This window comes from Propithecus coquereli, unplaced genomic scaffold (genome assembly GCF_000956105.1).
Source record: "Propithecus coquereli isolate 6110/MARCELLA unplaced genomic scaffold, Pcoq_1.0 Scaffold232, whole genome shotgun sequence".
In the NCBI taxonomy this organism is placed as follows: domain Eukaryota; kingdom Metazoa; phylum Chordata; class Mammalia; order Primates; family Indriidae; genus Propithecus; species Propithecus coquereli.
In genome coordinates this window covers 4325829-4345131 of record NW_012147864.1, presented here as the reverse complement: position 1 = coordinate 4345131, position 19303 = coordinate 4325829, and the positions used below count along the sequence as shown (strand labels likewise).

At 61.6% G+C, this 19303-nt stretch overlaps 2 protein-coding genes across 3 annotated transcripts in view; one reads left to right on the top strand and one right to left on the bottom strand.

The window, feature by feature from the left end:
- The first annotated feature begins 59 nt into the window (after window positions 1-59).
- PLEKHJ1 (pleckstrin homology domain containing, family J member 1) lies at window positions 60-2111 on the top strand. The gene is made up of 6 exons (XM_012645367.1): window positions 60-230; window positions 325-392; window positions 471-537; window positions 1266-1356; window positions 1449-1512; window positions 1583-2111. Exons 1-6 carry the CDS (start codon window positions 137-139, stop codon window positions 1646-1648), a joined length of 450 nt encoding a protein of 149 aa, XP_012500821.1. The 5' UTR covers window positions 60-136; the 3' UTR covers window positions 1649-2111.
- A 3197-nt stretch (window positions 2112-5308) lies between these two features.
- The window catches only part of DOT1L (DOT1-like histone H3K79 methyltransferase), a 35913-nt gene continuing 21918 nt past the window's right edge, over window positions 5309-19303 (bottom strand). For both annotated transcript variants that reach the window (XM_012645433.1, XM_012645434.1), the window contains 11 exons: window positions 19070-19207; window positions 18413-18538; window positions 16369-16853; window positions 16100-16235; window positions 15522-15668; window positions 14859-14973; window positions 12007-12590; window positions 11572-11777; window positions 9710-9774; window positions 8261-9208; window positions 5309-5539 (listed from right to left, as the gene is read on the bottom strand). In XM_012645433.1, the coding sequence (XP_012500887.1) occupies window positions 5532-5539; window positions 8261-9208; window positions 9710-9774; window positions 11572-11777; window positions 12007-12590; window positions 14859-14973; window positions 15522-15668; window positions 16100-16235; window positions 16369-16853; window positions 18413-18538; window positions 19070-19207 (2958 nt within the window). In that variant the 3' untranslated portion in view covers window positions 5309-5531. The remainder of the gene's footprint in view (window positions 5540-8260; window positions 9209-9709; window positions 9775-11571; window positions 11778-12006; window positions 12591-14858; window positions 14974-15521; window positions 15669-16099; window positions 16236-16368; window positions 16854-18412; window positions 18539-19069; window positions 19208-19303) is intronic.

Sequence of the window (19303 nt, the reverse complement as noted above, 5' to 3'; positions counted from 1 at the left end):
CGGGAAAGGTCGGTCCCGGGCGCGCAGACGCAGCAGCTCGCGCGGCGCTTCCGGAACTGCGTCCCGAGACCTTTTTGGCGCCGGCCGCGGCCCGGCCCGCGCCCCGGTCCCCGCGGTGCCCCCGGTCCCCGGCGCCATGCGCTACAACGAGAAGGAGCTGCAGGCGCTGTCCCGGCAGCCGGCCGAGCTGGCGGCCGAGCTGGGCATGCGTGGCCCCAAGAAGGGCAGCGGTGAGCGGGGCCGGGGGACGGGGCGTGGGGCGCGGACGAGCGGGGGGCCGGGGCGGGGTCCCGCGGCCGCCCTGAGCCCGCTCTGTGCCCGCAGTGGTGAAGCGGCGGCTGGTGAAACTGGTGGTGAATTTCCTCTTCTACTTCCGCACGGACGAGGCCGAGGTAGGGGCGCGGGGTGCGGGCCAGGGCGGGGGTCCCCGTGGGCCGCGTGCTCACGGCCGGCGCCCCGTATCTCCCCAGCCCGTCGGAGCCCTGCTGCTGGAGCGCTGCAGAGTCGCCCGAGAGGAGCCCAGCGGCTTCTCCATCAGTGAGTGCGCGGGGGGCGCGGCCGCGGGCCCCCCCTGGGCACGAGAGTCCCTTGTCCGCGGGCAGTTCAAGGTCAGGCCCTCGCCCCGGGCCGTCCCGCGCACCTGCCAGGTGCCCTGGAGGCTCCCGCCCGTGGGAGCCCGGCTGTGCGCACGGGGCCGGGTTGGGTAGCCGGCCGAGTCGCTTCCTGAGCCTCCACCAGAACCATCGCTCTCTGGGGTGCTGAGCCTGGTGCTGCGGACTCGGGATGCTCCCGGGTCTCCGTGGGAGATGCACGTGTGCAGGGGACGGTGGGGCCTCTCCCGGTTTGCCAGGGTCTCCGTAAGAGTTACGCATACTGGGTGGCTTGAGTACCAGAAACATCTCTTTACAGTTCCTAGGCCAGAGGTTCAAGATCAAGGCTGGCTCCTTCTGAGGCCAATTTCTGGGTCTATGGGCTTCGGGTGGTGGCCGGCAATCTTTGGCGCTCCTTGTTTTGTAGAAGCGTCACCTCGATGTTTACAGGGAGTTTTACTTGTGTGCGTTTCGGAGTCCCAAGTTTCCCCCTTTTATAAAGAGACCGGTCAGATAGGATTTAGGGCTATCTTCCTAGGTTTTGGGGGCGAAATTCAGCCCATGACAGGCAGAAGGATGACTGGATGCTGGGGCCAGAGGGGGATGGTTTTGGGGCATCGGCAAGAGGAAGCTGAGCCTTTTGGCTGGCAGAGCAGGGACTGGCTCCCTCCCCAGGCTTCATCGAGGACCCGGAAAGGAAGTACTACTTTGAGTGCTGCAGCGAGGAGCAGTGTCAGGAGTGGACGGAGGCTCTGCGTCGGGCAAGGTGGGGCCCAGTGGGGTATGGGGAGAGTTGGGGTCTGGGGCACAGCGGCTCTGCCAAGTGGGAATCTGACAGAGCACTGCCCTCTCCTGCAGCTACGAGTTCATGCGGAGAAGCCTCATCTTCTACAGGAAGGAGATTCAGAAGATGACAGGCAAGGTGCGTGCGGGGATGGGGGTGGCAGGGGTGGTCCTCCAGGCCCGGCTCATGGCACCCGTCTGCCCCACAGGACCCCTTGGAGCAGTTTGGCATATCTGAGGAAGCCAGGTTCCAGCTGAGCAGCTTAAAGGCATGAGACGGGCTGGCCTCCTGCCCCATCCAAGCCTGGATTTTCAGTGGGAGGCCTTTGGGTTTGAAGACCAAAGCCCGAGGCAGGGTGAGGGTGGGCAGGGGGTGCCTTTTTGGAGAAGTGACCCGGCAAGCTGCTCTCCCTGTGCCTTGGGACCCACTGGACTGGTCTGGCACTTGGTGCTGCGTGCTGCTGCCATGCACGAGCGTCCATTCCCAGGAGCTCTGCCCCAGCTCCTCAGCCGTGTCCATCCTGGGCTGGCGCGGCTCCTGTCCTGCGCCGGGCAAATGTACTCAGCTAGACTAAGCTAGACGATGCTGTGAATGGCGAGGGGCTGTCTCCCTCAACCAGCTGTGAATCTGCTGAACTCCTGGGGAGGGGTCACCCCGGGCCAACGTCTTGTTTTGTTTAAATAAAGGTACCTCTGTTCCGTGGTGGATGGTGGTGGAGTGAAGGAAGAGGGGCTGGGGAGCCCGTTGCTCTGAGGGAAGGGAGGTGCTCAGGGGTGGCAGTCTCTTCAGTGTTGAAGTGCCTGAGGGGCAGGGGCTGGGTCACCTGCACTGAAGGAGACCTAGGCTCCCAAGCCAGGGACGGTGTCCGGGCAGTTGGGATCCCAGGGATGGGGGCACAGTGGGGTTGCAGGAATCCTAAGGTGACTGTAGTCCCAGCCCTGGTGTTCAGGGCACTGCCCCTTGGGTGTGGCTGGAACCTCGACTGGCCTCTCCCCCATAGGACGTGGTAAAGGCCAAGGGTGTTACCCGTGTTGCCAACAGGGCCCCACGTCAGCTGGTTTGTGTTCCTCAGAGGGAAGACGGAGGAAAGGCCGCCCCGGGGCCCCAGCTTGACCAGTGTGAACCCTCCTGGGCACCTCTGCCAGTCTTGGCGCCCACAGCTGTTGCCAGGGGATGGTCCCGCTTGAGGGATGCCTTGTGTCACCCAGGAATAAACCTCAGACCAGGTCCAAGTGAAAACAGTCTCTTTATTACAGCATCTAGAGGTGGAAATGCAGGATGCGGCGAAGTGCCATGGGAAGGGCCAGGCAGCAGCCCGCAGGGGACCGTGACAACGCACGCACGCACGCAGTTCAGATACAGAGTTCACCGTAAAAACAGCAAAGCTTGAGTTACAAACAAAGGCTGAGACATGACAAAAAGAAGCGACCGGTGGATGAACCATTTGACCAAATGACGGGTGGGTGGGAGGGAAGGGGAGGGTCCGCTGCTGACCCCTGAGCAGAAGGATGCGTCCTAGGGGTGGATAAATAAATATATAAGTCACCATTTGTGGGCTAGTCCCTGCTGGCCAGGCAAGCCACTTCACAGGGCCTCAAGAGGGGGCTGTCTTAGTCGTTAGGGGGTTCCTTAGGGGTTCCTGAGCAAGGGCCACCGGGCAGCCCCCCAGGCTTTCCTGCAGCAGCCCACAGTCAGCAGCATGACGCCCCGAGACAGCTGCCCTGGCAAAGCCAGCCCAGGCACCAGCGCCAGACGCCCGGGCCACAGGGCCCCACGGTCATCCTGCGCCTGCCACCTGCCTCCCTGTGTGGTGGCGTCTTGACGCTTGCTACTCTGGGGGCATCTGGGTGGGCACAGTACTGGGGCTCAGATAACGGGGGCCGCTGTGGACATTGGTACCACAGTTAGTGTGTGGACGCATGCGTGGCCCCCAATGGGCTTGAGACTCTGCCCGTGCCAGCTGCACCTGAGACCCAGCATGTCCAGACATGTGGGTACTTGGTATCCCAACACTCAAGTATACGTGGACATCGGTTCTGTAGGATGAGCTACACGTGGCACGTCAGCGGAAGCCCAGCACTCATTTGCAGGACCTACACTGGTTCCCGAGCCGCCCGCATCCCTGGGCTGGTGGGTAGAAGTGTACAGTGTTTATGAAAGAATGTGTTTTGCTCTAGGGACATGCCATCTTCTCTGCTTCAACCCCATAGCGTCTCAGGGAGCCGTGCTGGGCAGCTCAGCCCTGGCTCCCTGGGCCCAGTGGCCACCCTGTCCTGAAGGCCAGGGCACAGCACCTACGAGCTGAGAGCACCAACGTGAAGGGAGGGAGGGACCCAGAGCGGCCACCTAAGGGAGGACTGGCCAGTACGAATGCAGGTCTGGAGCACCATCTTCAGTCTCCTGCTGGGGTGGAAGGGTCTGAGATACAGGCTGGTGGGGATGGGGTGGGAGTGCGATGGGACGGCCCCCAGGGGCAAGGAGGGTTCTTCCAGGCCCACCCCCAGCTGGGAGCCCAGCACAGGGCTCCCTCTACTGGTAGTGCTGGGGAGGGGGGAGCACCTGCTCTGGCTGAGTACATGAGTATAGCAGACGGCCAGGGCCAGCAGTCTCTAAGAAAGAAAGGCAGGCGGGTCCCCGATGCCACCGTGTAGGGGCAAGCACTTGACAACAGGCCCAGCGAGGCCCAGACACACAAACTGTGGGGGTCGAGAACACCTCCTGCCAGGACCTGCTGCCATTTACTGGCCCCAGTGGGTGGCCTGTGGCTGATGATGACCTTGTCAGGGGACCTAGGGCTCCCCCAGACACCACTGCTCAGACAACTGAGAAGCCCCAGACCCTTCACGAACCTCTGGAAGCACCTGGAACAGTCCTGCCTTTCCCCCAAGCTCAGCCTCTGCTCTGCTCTACTGTTCACACCCCGTCCCAAGGCTGGGGTGGGGGACAGGGGGCCAGAGACACAAGGTTCCAAGGGACACATCCCACCCCGGCGCACCCACAGGAGCTGCGAGAACCTGCAGACATGCGTGATGGGCGTGAACATGAACCCAACAGGGGCTCTGCGGGCCTGGGCGACTCGCGGCAGGGGTGGCAGCTCCAGGCTCCTGGGGCTGTGGCCAGGCAGGGTCTGGGGTGGGGCTGGCCTGGGGGCCACTTTTGTGCACTTGAATAAATAAAAGATTTTCCCCTTGTTTTTCTTTTTTCTTTTTCTTTTAAGTTCACTGTGCATTATACCATCTAAAAATAAATGCAGTCAAGTCTATGAAATGTATAAATTCTCATCACATCTATAAAATACTGTCACTCCTCAGCGTGACTCTCTCCTATACAGAAACACCAGGGACCCACAACCAACCCGCCACGTCACACGCGTGCTCCGAGCCACGACAACAGAGATACAAAGTAAATGCACTTGTTACGCAGGCCCACCCAGCCGCTGGGTGTCCTGGGCGACCCCTCCTCAGAGCACCACTCAGAACAGACCACAGAGCTGAGTGTGGGGCCTACTCCCTTCGGCCCCGCAAGGCCACGTCGCCACGCACACAGGGAGGGGCCTGCCCAGCCGTTCCTATGCCAGAGGCAGGATCCTGAGCCCCAGGGTTAACAGTCTGGGCGTTCACAGTGCGGGGTTGGGAGGGGAAGGCCCGGGCGGGCACAGGGATGAGGAGGAAGGATGGGCGTGCCTTTGCCTTTGGTATAGGAACGGGGCGGGCAGGAGCTTGAGAACGGGCGTCGGCGTTGGTCGGCGTCTAGGCTCAGCACCAAGCACGGTGGAGGGCGCGGCCGGGACGATAGCACCAGGGCAGGTTGTCGGCGTCTCCGCTGGCGGGCCAGCCCTTCACACGCGTCTTTATATAGATCCTCTTATATATAGATATTTATATTTCTTAATAGGTTGCCTCTGACGACTTAGATGGAATAAAATAAGTCAGAATTGTTTATACTTTTTAAAAAACGATAAATACTTTATCTAAAACTATCGACAGTACAACTGGACCAGGCCCAGCCTCTCCTGCGGGTGTCCCGCGATTCACAGTAGAGCTCGTCCTCCCGTCCTCCTCGCTGCTCAGGGGAGCCCGGCAGGCCGGCGAGCACCGTGCAGCGGGCGCCTTGGTCCACACCGTCCTTGCATAGGTCTCGCGGTTGAGGTAGAAATCCTAGTTACCTGCAGGGGCACAGTGGGGAGAGCTGTCGACACCTGGCTCTGAGGCGCCCCACACGCACCCAGGCCAGGGGACCGAAGGTCTCCTGTGCGCACGAGGCATCAGCCACGCTGGGCTGGGGCTGCCCCGAGCAGCGGGACTGTCTGAGGCAGGCGTAGGGCCAGCTCCCTCTGCTGGAGACGAGTGACCCTGTGGGCTGACGCAGGGAGCCAGACACCAACCACCTGCCTTCCTCCAGCAGCCCCCGCGAGGAGAGGAGACAGCCCGGCCGCACCACCGCCTGCTCTGAGGACGAGAGGTCGAGTCCAGCTAAAGCCACCCTACCTTCAAGACTCCGGCAGGACCTGGCACACATGTCTCCAGCCCTTTGGTAACCAGCACTGACCAGGTTGCTGATCCCCCCCAGCAGCCAGGCCTCAGGTCTGCGTCCGCTCACACATGCGGGAGGGCAGCAGGCAGCACACAGCCCTGCACCCAGCTCCTGTCCCAGTCCTCGCCAGGGGCTGCGGGCGACACTGTCTCCCTGGGGGAAGGGGTGGCACGCTCTCTGCTGGCCTTGCACCCAACAAACTCTCTCCCAACTTCCTCCTGGCCCCCAAGGTGGCACTGTCTTAACTGGTGGGTCCAACTCAGTGCTGAAGTTCCGGGACTCAGAGCCCTGGCTGTCTGCCAGAGCCGCAGGGCGCCTCAGGCCCGGTGAGGCACAGAGCCTGCCCTGGTGGCCTCGCCTATCACCCCTGGTTCCCCCAGAGCAGGTGGTCTTAGAAGGCAGGCAGCACCGAGGCCTCACAGGCGGTGCATTTTCTTAATGTCCTAGGCCTCCCGATTTCAAGACTTCTTACATTTTAAGCACCAAAAGAGGCAAGAAAAGCTTCATCTTTCTCTGCTGCTCCCCTTTTAATAAAAGGATTTGATCTGTAAAATCTGGATTCAGTCAAAAGGCTGCACTTAAGGACCCAGAAAACCACAGTGACCTTCAGGCCGCGGGTTCCCCACCCTGCCCTGGGAGGTGTGCTCAAGGCTGCCATGGGGCTGCCATCACACCACCGTACTTCCTGGTGACTCTGCCGCAGACACTGTGCCTGCCATGTGCCGGGCACCCTGGAACTAGGCCGGCGCCCAGGTCACCAGGGCCTGGAGGCCACTCTGGGAGCCTCCCCTGCCACGGCTGGTGCGGGACCAGGGTTACCGCGGGCAGCCACGGCCCCAAAACGCTCTTGAGCTCCGCAGGCCCCGCACTCAGGCCACACCATGACCAGCGCTTGCTGCCCGTCCTGAGGCCCTCCTACGGCGCTATCTCCCTCTTTCCACCTCAGAACCCCTGGCCCTTCCATGGGGCCCTGCGACCATCCTCTGTGCCAGGGAAGGGCAGTTCAGTCTCAAATGAGCCAGCAGGTGTGGCTCTGGCCTTACCTTACACAATACGAACTGCTAGCTAAGCAAGTCTTTATCGCGGCTTAACCCCCGAAAGGTGCGCGGCATAAGGAGGCGGCATGCCAAGGGAAACCCACACAGCGGACGGCCCTGTGGCGCTGGCCTGCGGGATCCCGGGCGTGGCCTGCGCCAGGGCCAGCCGAGGCAGGGGCTGGTGGTGCACCGTGAAGGAGGGGCGGGCGCCCTTGTGCGGGAGGGAGGCCAGCTTGGCAGACAAAGAGGCGTTAGCAGGCTGCAGGGAGGCGGCAGAGGCAGGGGGCAAGAAAGCGCGGTTAGGCGGGATGGACGCAAGGCTCTGCAGAAGCACGGGCTCGGGGTTAGCGGCCAGCAGCGTGGGGGGAGGAGGCAAGGAGGCGTTAGGGGGTGCGTGGAGGGTGGGCGGCCCCGCAGGGGGCCGGCCCAGGTGCGGAGGCGGAGGGAGCGGGGGAGGCGGAGGCGGAGGGGGCGGCCGAGGCTCGACCGAGGCCGGGGCCTGAAAGGAAGAGGCCGAGGCGCTGGCCGCCGCCTGCAGCGGGCTCGGGCCCAGCGTGGCGCTGCCACACACGGCCCCGCGGCCGACACGGGCTCCAAACGGATGAGCAGAGGCGGAAGGCACCGCGTGGTTAAAGACACCTGCAAACAGGAGAGAAAAACTCAGCTTCAACAGGTGGGCACTGTCCAGTCCAAGCGAAGAGAAGCGCAGCACAGAGGGGAAGCAGGTCACAGGCCAGCTCCAGCGCGTGCAGGCTCGAAGTGCAGGCAGCGGCAGCGCAGGCACCAGCTTACCTGCGCGGGGCGCCCGCCCCTCCGGGCCCACCTGCCGCCCGCCCCGCAGGGAGCCCGCCCGGCCCAGGGCGCCGCTCCGGCCCGGCTCCGCTCCCGCCTGCATCTGCGGCAGGCGCCACAGGACTCGCTCCTACAACACCAGCTCCCGGGCTGTGCCAGGGCTCGGGGCGGTCACTCTTAAACAGGTGACCTCCGCGGGAGAGAGTAATGCCCTAGCGACCATGTGCACCGTGGCCTTCTGAAAACGAGAGGGACGCCGTTACAACCAGAGAACCCGACAGGTGGCTTGGCAAGGAGTCCGCTGCCCACACAACCATTGCCGGGATTTCCTGACAGAAACGAGGCGGCAGGTACCAGAGGAGACAAGGGGCCTTGAGGGCGCAGCTGCTAGCCCTGTGCAGGGCCCTGCAAGGACCCTGCGACGCAGCCGGTGACCAGCCCCAGCTGTCCAGGAGTCACCACCTGCACGGGAGCCAGAGCCCTGCTCTCGGGACCGACAGGCGGGAGGGCGCGCTCCTGCCTACCTCCAACTGTTCCGCCTGTCACCCCGGAGGAGAAGTTGCCCATGGCGTGCGAGTTGGTCAGTCTGGTGGCGGCGGAGGACACGTGGACCAGGCCCGCGGCGGCCGGCACTGAGCTGAACAAGGACTGCAGCACAGACGAGCCGGCCACCGAGCTGAGGTTGGCCTGCAGGGACACGGGCCCCAGCGTGAACTGTGGGCCCGGGGCGAAGGCGCCCAGGAAGGGCCGGTGAGTCTGGGCGGTGGGGGCTGCGCCGCCTGCAGAGGACGCCGCCGGGGCCAGGCCGGGCCCGCTGAGGAGACCCCCGGGAGGCACGGCTGCCGCGGAGATGAAGAGGTTGTGGCCGTTCTTGAGGTCAAGCTCCCGGTCCCGGCCCTTGCTGGCCTTGCTGCCCAACAGCGGGGGCGCCTTCTCCCCAGGCCCGCACAGGGCCAGGCCGCTCTCGCCCGCCTCCTTGCCTTTGGCGCCCTCGGCCTTCAGGCCGGACAGGCCATCCAGCTGCCTCTTGCCGAGGAAGGGGTTGGCCTCCGTGGCCTCCTTGCCCCGCTGCGAGGGGAAGCTCAGCGGGGATCCCAGAGCCTCAGGGCCCTTGTGGGCGAGAGAAGCACCGTCGCTGAAGCTGTGTAAGTTGAGTTCCGCGGCCAGGCCCCCGCTGAAGGCAAAGCCATGGGAGGGGTTGGTGCTTGGGCTGAGTCCATCGGCCCCTGCCAGGGCACTGGGAAAGCCTTTCCTGGGGTGAGCAGCGAGCTTGGCGTCCGTGGCGACGGGCTCCTCCAGGGTAGGCCGGAACGTGAACAGGGAGTTCTGGCTCAGGGCGGAGCCGGCCTGTAGCGGGCTGTCCGCGGACTTGGCCAGGCTGATGTCGGAGATGGGAGAGAAGGTGGATTTCCACTTGCTGCTGTTGACGGGCTCGCTCGCGGGCGTCAGCTTCCTTCCCGCCAAGCTGCCACCTGACGAGGAGGACAGGCAGAGGCGTGAGACCTGGGCTGCCCCGGACAGTGGCCCTGCAGGGCCGTGCACCCACCAACAAGCCCGAGGCTGAGACAGGGCGGCACAGCTGGAGGCTGGTGCGGTCTGGGGACGGGGAGAAGCCCTGAAGGGCCAGACTCTGCTCAGAACTAACTGGTGCCTCCTAGGGAGGGAAAGGTACCAAAGTGCACACAGCTCTGAGCAGCAAGGACGGGCTGTCCCCAGGCGACCGAGGGACCACACAGGCACAGGCAGCCTGGGGTAGCAGGGTGCGAGGAGACAGATGGCCACGTGGCCAGGAATGTGAGGAGGCCCCCACAGCTGCCACCCAGCAGACACCAGCTTGGCAGGTGCCCACTCTCTGCCCAGGGCGGCCCTGGGCTACACCACGCACCACCAGAGACGAGTCTATAAGGCGGCTTGGCCCCCAGCAGAGGAACTGGCCCTGGGCATCTGAGACCCCAGGAGCACTCACTACTCACCATTCTCCAAAGTTTTGGGGGGAGACTTGCTTTCTAGGGAAATCGTTGCAATTTTTCTCTCAATTCTGAGGGAAAAAAAAAGATCATTAATGTTTGAAATCCAACCGTGCACTAACAGAGCTATACGAACACTAACACTGACTAGCTCAAGGAAGGGAGAGGCAGGTGAGGCACAGCGCACTCTCCACCCGACAGGAGGACCCACTGGCAAGGCCAGATCCCCAGGGCCAGGACCTGCCCCCACTGTGCCGGCCGCAGAGCAGGGCACTGTCCTGGTGGGTACTCCAGCACCTCTGCTGGGCGACGGGCTGAGAGCTCAGCCACACACGCGACTGGGAAAGCAGGCAGGTCCCCAGGGGAGCTGTTCTTTCCTCTCACAAGCCCCTCCGTGCTTGTCCCGGCACACGGTCCCAGCTGTGCACGGAACCAGGATGCACAGTTGCGTCAAATCATGTGTCCCATGTGTCAATAGTTTTACTGTATACCCCAGACAACACTGTGACCTCCAGGACACAGAGGAATCCCCAAAGATTCTGGAATCCCTGCCTTGGGCGTTCCCAACACAAAAACAGAGCACCCAAGTGCAGAACGTGTTTGTAACATAACTCACGCGTGTGGACTAGGAACAAAATGGACACCGTGACAAAACACCAAAAGCAGAGACGCCAAAAGCAAAGAGACAAATGGGACCTCATCAAAAGTTAACTCATTTGTGCTTCAAAGGACACCAGCGGCCAAGTGAGACCGAGGAGATCTGCAGATCGTGTATCTGATAAGGGGCTTGTATCTGTTTCAGCCATCACATGGAAAACCACTTGTACCCACCCCTGAACTTAAGGAAATAAATAAGGAAAAAAAACTACAATGAGATACCACCTCACATCTACAGTTAAAAAAAAAAAGAAAAGAAGTGTTGGCGAGGACGTGGAGAAATCGGAACCCTCGAGCACGGCCTATAGGAATGCACATGGCGCAGCTGCTATGGAAAACAAGGCAGTTCTTCAAAAACGTAGATACGACATTACCATGTGATCCGGCAATTCCAGTTCTCAGTACACACCAAGAGAACTGAAAGCAGGTCTCAAAGAGCTGTTGGTACACCCCTGTTCACGTCAGCACGATTCACAATAGCCCCAAACGTGGACACAACCCAAGTGTCCATCGATGGGTAAATGGACACACACAACGTGGTCCATCCACACGTGGAACATAACGCAGCCACAAAAAGGGACGAGGCTCTGACACAGGCTACAGCGTGGGTGGACCTTGAGGACGTCGTGCTCAGTGAGAGACGCCAGACGCCGGACACAGAAGGACACACAGTGTGAGACTCCATTTATATGAAATGTCCAGAACAGGCAGATCCACGGAGACGGGAGGGCTGGGGAATTAGTATTTCATAAGGATGAGGTGATGGAATATTCTGGATTTAGATAATGGTGATGTTTACACAACCCTGTGAATATACTGAAAACCTCTGAATTCTATAAATGGGTGGCGTGGTGCACGAATTATATGTAATAAAACTACTACTGAAAAAAGAAATGGTTCTTTACAATAAGATAAACAGGGCCAGACGTGCTGTGGCCGACTCCACTCCCTTGTCTCTCCTAACCCAGAGACGTTAAACGTGTGTCAGGACACCGTGCTGACCCCAGGGAAGCTGCCCTGCCCGGCCGCAGGCGCACAGACCCCACCCCACGCTGCCTGAGAGGTGGACGACGCCCAACACATTCGCAGGACTTTCGCAAAGGCGCTTCCTACAAAGTCGACACCTTCCTCTGAGCCAGCGCCAACTGGCACCTGACACTGCACCCACCCGTGCCCACCAGGCCCTGCTGCCCGCCCGCCCCGTAACTTGCCGGGCACTGCTAGGCTCGTCCTCCGAGCCAGGTTCCTCGTCCGAGGTCAGTGGGGAGTAGTGTGCTCCGTTGGTCTGGCCCAGGGGCCGCTCCTTTTTGAGCACGGGGGGCTGGTCATGGTCCTGGTAGGGGATGGGGGAGCTCTTCAGGGAGTTCTCGGGGGACGAGATGGCCGTGATCTCCAAGGGCTGGTTGATGTTACTGACCTGAGGGGCAGAAACACAGCAAATGTGCACAGGCCCACAGACAGACAGGTCCCCAGGACGGGGCACCTGACAGGTGTCGTGGGGTTTCCACCTTCTGACGTGGCAGTGGCATGTCTGACCCCTCCCTGTGCTCACATGGGCGGAGCTGTGTGATCAGGTCAGTGTCTGCCTCCCCAGCCCTGTCCTGGTCCCCCTCCGGCCCCCACCTGCCCCAGGGCGCCATCCTCACCATGGAGTTGAGGTTGAGGGGGGATCCCGACGGCTGCGTGAAGAGGCCAGCCACAGGTGGCAAGGCCCGGCGCTTGGGGGACACGCCCGCACTCAGGCTGGGGGTCCCAGCCGACGCCCGCTTCCTCCGGCCCCGCTTGCGGCTGTCCTGCCCGTGGCTCTGCCCGCAGTCCCCGCGGGCACCTGCGCTCAGAGGACTGTGCTTGCTGGAAGGCGACTGCTTGGCGCTGCCCATGCCGGCAGAAATGGTGAAGACGATCCTCCGCTTGGCCTCGCTCTCCGGATCCGAGAAGCCGGTGTCAGAGGGCAGGTCCCCCTTACTAGCATCAGGGAGGGGGCCCTGGGCAGCCCCACCTAGTCGGGGGCTGGCGGAAAGCTGGTGGGCAGGAGATGTTGGGTGGGAGCTGCGGGGCTGCGCCAGCAGGGGCGGGTGCTGTGGTGTCGAGCTGCGGGACCCCACGGCGGCAAAGATGCTCCCCGAGCCAGAGGACTCTTCGAAGGCGGACGGCTCGGCTCCTGGGGCCAGTGGCGCAGGGCTGCCAGCCAGGGCCCCACTGATGGCCACTGAGCCGGCGTAGGAGAAGCCTACAGGGGACACAGTTTCTCAGGGGATGCAGGATGGCTGGAGCCCACAGTGTGGACACCAGGGCCTATCCCGGCAGAGGAGGGAGCCAATCTCGGGAAGGCCTTCCTGGGAGCTACCCAGGGCAGAGCTGGCAGATCCCAGGGAAGCGGGGACGGTCCTGGAGTCAGAAATGGCCCCTGGGTGTGGATCTGGAAGGTTCCACAGTCAATCTCGAGTAGGAGAGAACAATACTGAGAGCTCTGTGTTCTAAGGTCACGTGGGAGGAGATGGAGTAGGAGGGTACAGGGAGTCAAAGGCAGGAGGGAGCTGCCATACCACCCCACGGGGTCTCGGGGACTCTTACTGCCACCGACTCCCACTCCAACCATGACCACGCCCTGGCAGTGCCCCTTGGCAGGTCCCGCCAGCCCCCACCTTCAGACCTTCAGGGGTTGAGCCTTTGCACACCTGGGCTCTGGCCACCGGGCTGAGCTGCCCAGGCCCCCAAGTCTCAGCTGAGACATTGCCTACGCCAGGACATCTATCCTGAACTGGCCCCAGGCTGGGTTAAGTGTCCCTGGACAGCAAAGTGTGCTGGCCACGCTCCTGTCCCAGAGACACTGCCTGGGCAAGAGCCCCAGGCTGGCCTAACCCCCAGAACCACCTCCTTCCTCCTGGCCACAGACGACAGCTCTGGGCTCAGAAACACAAGGCCACTTGCTGTGGAAGCCATGAACACCGAGCCCCTCTCGGGCCCCTCCTCCCTAGGCCGCAGTTGCATTTCAGGGACCACCCCAGGAATGGAGGCGCCTCGGCCGCAGCTTGGTGTGAGGGGTGTGCAGGTGCTCTGGCTGGAGCTCATCACCAGTCTGGCCCCAGCGTGCTCTCCTCTCCCGGGCCTGGCCGCTGGCAGCGTGGTACCCATGGGAGGTGGGGCCAGCAACACCTTCCAGGCACAAAGGTACCAGGCAAGGGCCCTAAAAAATGCCCCTGGCTGGGTGCAGTGGCTTCCGCCTGCAATCCGAACACTTTGGGAGGCTAGGGCAGGAGGATCGCTTGAGCCCAGGAGTTGGAGGCTGCAGTGAGCTGGGATGAGCCACTGCACTCCAGCCTGGGGGACAAAGGGAGACCCTGTCTCTAAAAAAAAAAAAAAAAACAACAAACCCTGGTACAGCCACCACCACATGTGAGTTGCAGAACGGTCCTTTAGACATCTCTCCACTCCTGGGTGTGTAGGAATGCTGAGCGCTCACCAGGGAAGCTGCCCAGAGGAGCAGAGAGGCTCGGGAGAGGAGGAGGAGAGCCCGCTGAGAGATCAGAGCGGAAGAAAGGACACGGAAGAACAGCAGTGACTGGTGGGGGGGGTGGGGCCAGCTGGGGCTGAGGCTCCTCCCACTCCAGGAGGGAGGGATGATGCTGTGGTGGGTCTGGGACTCAAGCAACTACACCCTTAGTTCCCACTCCACATGCGGGGCCTGCCAGGGAGCCCGTTCCTAGACGCCTCCAAAGCCCTGATAATGTAACTACTTCAGAGAGAACAGCCCTGCACCACCTACCCTAGGCACAGGACAGGCCGTGCCTGGACTCAAGGGCATCCCAGGGACCTGGTGTCCTCCCCAGACTTAGGGAAGACAACTGTCCACAGGCTGTGCCTGTCCAAATAGCGGCCTCTTGCACTTTATTTTTCACTCCTAAAAATGTAACTGCCGTGTCACACCACGTGTTAGTTAATACACGGCCAGTAAACTACAGCCCACGGGTCTGGCCCACGGCCTGTTGTTGTAAATAAAGTTTTACTGGCGCACAGCCGCGCTCACCCGTTTCCATATTGGCACTGGCTACTTGCATGTTGAGCAGTAGGTAGGTAGGATGACAGGAGGGACGTAACAGCAAAGGCGTTTGTGGAGCACTATGTTAATAAAGCTCCGTGTGGCCGGAGCTTTCCGAAGGACAACGGAACCCAGTAGGCAGCTATGCACCCGACGCCCACGACCACCTGTATTGGGCACCACCGTGTGCCCAGCCGACCCCCAAGTCCTGGGCCTCAGAGACTCCCATGCTTCGCAGCTGGGTGAGCAACAAGACCACCCCTGACAGGAGCGGGGCACAGCACAGGCTGGAACAGCCAACGCGTGTGTCAGCATCACGGAGACCCAGGCCCAAGGCTGCAGAGCCCCCAGCTCCCTGGGGCTCCCAGTGGCTGCAGCTCAGAGGCACCTCCGGGAGGGGCTCAGGCTGGAGCCGGCCTGACGGGCATCCGCGGGTTGTGGCGGCAGGACGGGCCTCACCTGCAGGGGCCAGGGCGAGGCTCTTGCTCCCAGCACCGTGGGCGTTAGCACCGATCTGCTTTTCAAGTGTGGATGCGGAGTCTCGGGGCTGCGGCACAGGGCTCGGGGTGCTCCTCTGTGGAAGGAAAGCCAGTGCGTCAGGAGGTAGATCGGTGGTCGTCAGGGCTGGGGGAAGGGATGAGGTTTCTTTTTGGGGATGATGGAATGTTCTGGAGTTAGAGGTAGCTGGTTGCACAACTCTGAATATACTAAAAACCACTGAAGTGGGTGAATTGTATCCAATGATAAAAAGAAAGATATGCCTCATTGCCCAGGAAACCCCACCACACACTACACAGATGGTCATCCGTGCGTCCTCCTGTGTGGGGTAGGAGAACAGGGTGTGGGAGCCAGGCTGCGGCCACCGCAGCTGGCCTTGGAGGAGGAGGGAGGCTGGGGTCCTCCTGACCCGGTTTCGTTCCCTCTCTACCTGCGCACACCGCCTTCTACCAGAGAAATGGACTGGACATAAAAACTGCAAAATACACCGTAATTAATATAGGTTTGGGGTGTTATATTTTTCTTGCATTACCGTGTGCTTAAAATTTAACAGTGAGCGATTTTTTAAAAATTGCAAAAGCCCCCCTACTCCATTTTGCCTCAGCTGGCGCACGGGACACTCACCACTCTTTCCGCGCGGCTGGGCAGCACCACGCTGGCCAGCGGGATGCTGACGGGCAGCTTGCTGGGCTGCACCGTGCTCAGCGGGATGCTGATGGGCAGGCTGGTGATGGCCTCCCCGCTGCTGCCGTAGGCGCGCTCCTTCAGACCCTGCGGCACACACCAGCCACCACGCAGTCAGCAGGCCCCAGGCCACGGGACCAGGGGTCCCCAGCCGACCACCCCCCCGCAGTCCCAGACCCTTGGGTCCCCAGCTCTTCCCCGTGGAGGCTGCACTGGGATGTTCTAGAGACACTCCTGTCACTTCCAGGGGACGCAGCAGCCTCTTGAGCAGGGCTCTGCGTCAGACCAGTGCTCCCAGCCCGACAGTGCAAACAAACTCCATCCACTACCCAGACCCTGCGCCCTCCACCATGCCTGCCCAGTGTTGCCTGTGCCGTTCCCACCAGGCCCCACTCACGTTCTCCTCCACCCCGAGGTAACCAGGGCCCCCTCTCCCGCTAACCCTAAGCCCTGGGCATTGCCGCCTCAGCGTGAGCCCTGGGAGCACAGGCAGAGGGCAGGCGGGGCCCAGGCCGCACCTTCTCGCTGCTCTTCTCCCCAGCAAGCTGCAAGGCCCCGGGGGACGGGGGACGGGGATCCTGAGGGCTCAGCTTCAGGCTGCTGGACGTGTTGGGGCTCTGGTAGGGAAGGCCATTCTCCTTGGCGTGCTCGGCTCTGGGAGGAGAAGCCCCGGTCACTCTTGGGGAGACCTCCTGGGACGGCCCAGGCCCAGCACATAGCTCCATAGCTCTTCCCAACTGAGGCGCTCCCACCAAGAAGGTTCCCCCACAGCCCCTGAGGCACTCACCGTGGGTGCAGCTCGCTGGCAGCCGCCCTGCTGGATGCTGCGTGGTCCTGGCTCAGGTGCCGCCGCAGCACGATCTTGGCAGGGGAGAGTCTGGTGTAGTCGGGCACGGCCAGGCCGGACAGCTTCTCCAGCCGTGGCCGGCTGCCGTGGCTGGGCGTGCAGGGCACCACCTCGTGGTCTAGGGGGGAGGCCAGGTACTGGGGGGTGTTCTGCTTGGACGAGGGCCGGCTCAGGGCGCCGCAGAGCTCGTAGCTGGTGGCGTGACCGTTCATGGAGAGTTCCGGGCTCATGCTGCTGAAGCGGGGCAGTGAGAATTTGGCGCAGTCCAGCTCGAGGTGCAGCCTGCTGGGGTCAGCCTCCAACTCGCGGCCCAGGGTGCCTTTCCCGCGCAGGTGCGTGGATAGGGCGTCATCGGGCGGCAGGCAGGACTTGAGCTGCAGCAGCTCCTGCTGCCGCTGGCTCTTCTCCAGCTCCACAATGCTTATCTGCGGGAGGGAGGCGGCATCAGACCCAGAGCCGCAGCAGACGCAGGCGCCACCCCAGGACCCTGATGCACATGGCACCCGGGGGAGCTGCCACACACCAATCAACTGCGTAGGACAGAAAAACCAAAGCGGCCCCTGGTCTAGTGTCAGGCCGGGAAGCCCAGGGGAGCATGGATAAAATGGCATGTGAGTGGTGGGGATGGCGCCGTAGACGTGTACTCATCAACAGGAAACACACCACCAAGATCAGCAAGAAACACAGACACACACAGAGCGATCTCGCACTGTGAAAAATAGATTTGTCAGCACAAAGATCACCAGGAAGACCCGAGGAAGGATCGCACCCCTCTCAAACAGCAGTGTCTTCTCCGGGCCGTCAGCCTGAGGGAAGTTTCTGCCTCTTGGTCTGTTCACTGTCTCTATCTCCTTCCTACACCGGGCACGTGTGGTTTCATTATGACAAAGAAACATGACAGAAAGACTCAGAACCCAAGCTTATCCGCCCACAGAGACGGGAAGACCCGTAAGAACAAGGCCAGCAAACCCCTCTGTCACATGCTGGCGTCAGAGAGCGTCGCACCCTCAAACACTAACAAACTTGTTTTCAGGAGCACACCTTTAAGGAAAGCGTGAGAATTAGTCTTTGATGTCAAGAAACGCATCACAGCGTCATTCAGTAGTAAGAATCAGCCATTTGAAAGGACCCCAAGGGCCCAGCGGCAGAGAACACATTACACAAATGACGAAGCTGCCGCAAGGAGGGGGGCACACCAGGAGGTCACAGCCCTCACGGATGGAGCCTCCGTAACAGAAATGTTGACGCCACCTGTCTTTCTGCTTTATTCTTGGTACCGTGTGACAGCTACACACACAAAAATCAACTCCTAGAAGCACTATGAAAGGAAACACACCACACACTGTGCCTCTCCATCCTCCTCGCGCCTTCTAACTCACCTCAGTAGGCACGTTTCTGTTACTAACCCATCAAATAGGACAAGGTTTTTATTTTTTGAGACGGTCTAGCTCTGTTGCCCAGGCTGGAGTGCAGTGGCATCATCACAGCTCACTGCAGCCTCCAACTCCTGGGCTCAAGCGATCCTCCTGTCTCAGCTTCCCAAGTAGCTAGGATTACAGGTGCCACCACACCCGGCTAATTTTTTATATTCTTTTTAGAGACCGGGTCTTGCTCTTGCTCAAGATGGTCACAACCTATTTTATTTTAGTGAGCAAATTCTTTGGTGACTCTTTCAGAAACCATTTACAAGAAGGCAGCCAGGAAATCTTAGTTCAGCAATGAGCGCTCAGCTAAACAAGCCCCGAGATGCTGGACCAGAGAGGATAAGAGTGAGTGGAGCCTCCCCACGCCACACAGGGGCATGGCACAGCAAGCGTCCAGGCACAACCCACCTGTCCCTCCGCCCCCACGAACCCTCTTCCAAAGGCTGCAAGGTGGAGGCTCCTGGGCCACTGCCACCATGGTAACCCCAAAGCTGAAGCCGTCCTGGGAGAAAGCAGCCGGCTCGCCCTGCGCACACGGCGGGAAGCACTGCGACGCCCACCTGCAGCTCCAGACAGTGCCGCTGCTTCTCCGAGATCTGGGTCCGCAGGGCCTGCTTCTCCTTCAGCAGCTTCTCCAGGGACAGCGTGGCCCAGTCCAGCTTCAGCTCCTCACACCGGGCCTTGAGCTGCGGGGACAGGATGCAGCGGCTGCAGCAATGGCCTGGCGAGTGGGGCCCGTGGACAGAATGGGGTAGGGGTCCATGCTCTCCAGAACGCCAGGCCGAGGCCCCCAGGACACACAGACGCGGCCTCAGTGCTACACCCGGGGCAGGGAGAGGCAAAGCAGGCACATGGGCACCATGGCCCGAGACACCGCAGTCTGTGCTGGCTGTGCAGGCTCTAGGAGCCCTGGTGGGGGGAATGCAGGGCAGTGCCGGCCTGTCCACCCTAGTGCTCTGCCAGAGCTCTGGAAGGCTGCACAGGGAGTCAACAGACAAGCTAAGGACACAGGTATCAGAGGGGAGGTTCCGGAACCTCCCACTGTAGACGAGCAGGGCCGTGGAAAGCCCATCCCACCCCAGGCAGGGCCCTCTGGTCACTGAAGAGCCCGGCCCCCGCCCCGCTGACCAGAGACTTGGGTCGACAGGCTTCCAGCCCTGGCAGCCTGGGGGAGGCTGCCCTGCTGGGCACTGCGGGACACCGATGCAGGCACCCACCAGCTGCAGGCTCTGGCTGCGCAGCTGACTGTTGTCCTTCTCCAGCTGCTCCGACTGCTCCCGCAGCTGCTGGTTGTGCGCAGAGATCTCCTTTTGCGCCTGGATCAGGTCGTTGTAGGTCAGGGCCTTCACTCCCAGCTGTGGACACACACAGACACACGGGCGGTGGGCACAATGGGCCCTGAGGAGGCGGCCACCCCACAGCCCAGCCCCAAGGGCAGCCCACTCGACTCC

Excerpts from the sequence above, each read along its gene's own strand:
- PLEKHJ1 (XM_012645367.1), top strand. The coding sequence starts at position 137 with ATGCGCTACAACGAGAAGGAGCTGCAGGCGCTGTCCCGGCAGCCGGCC. Across the intron at positions 231-324 it reads TGGCCCCAAGAAGGGCAGCG|TGGTGAAGCGGCGGCTGGTG; the intron begins GTGAGCGGGGCC and ends CTGTGCCCGCAG. Across the intron at positions 538-1,265 it reads GCCCAGCGGCTTCTCCATCA|GCTTCATCGAGGACCCGGAA; the intron begins GTGAGTGCGCGG and ends CTCCCTCCCCAG.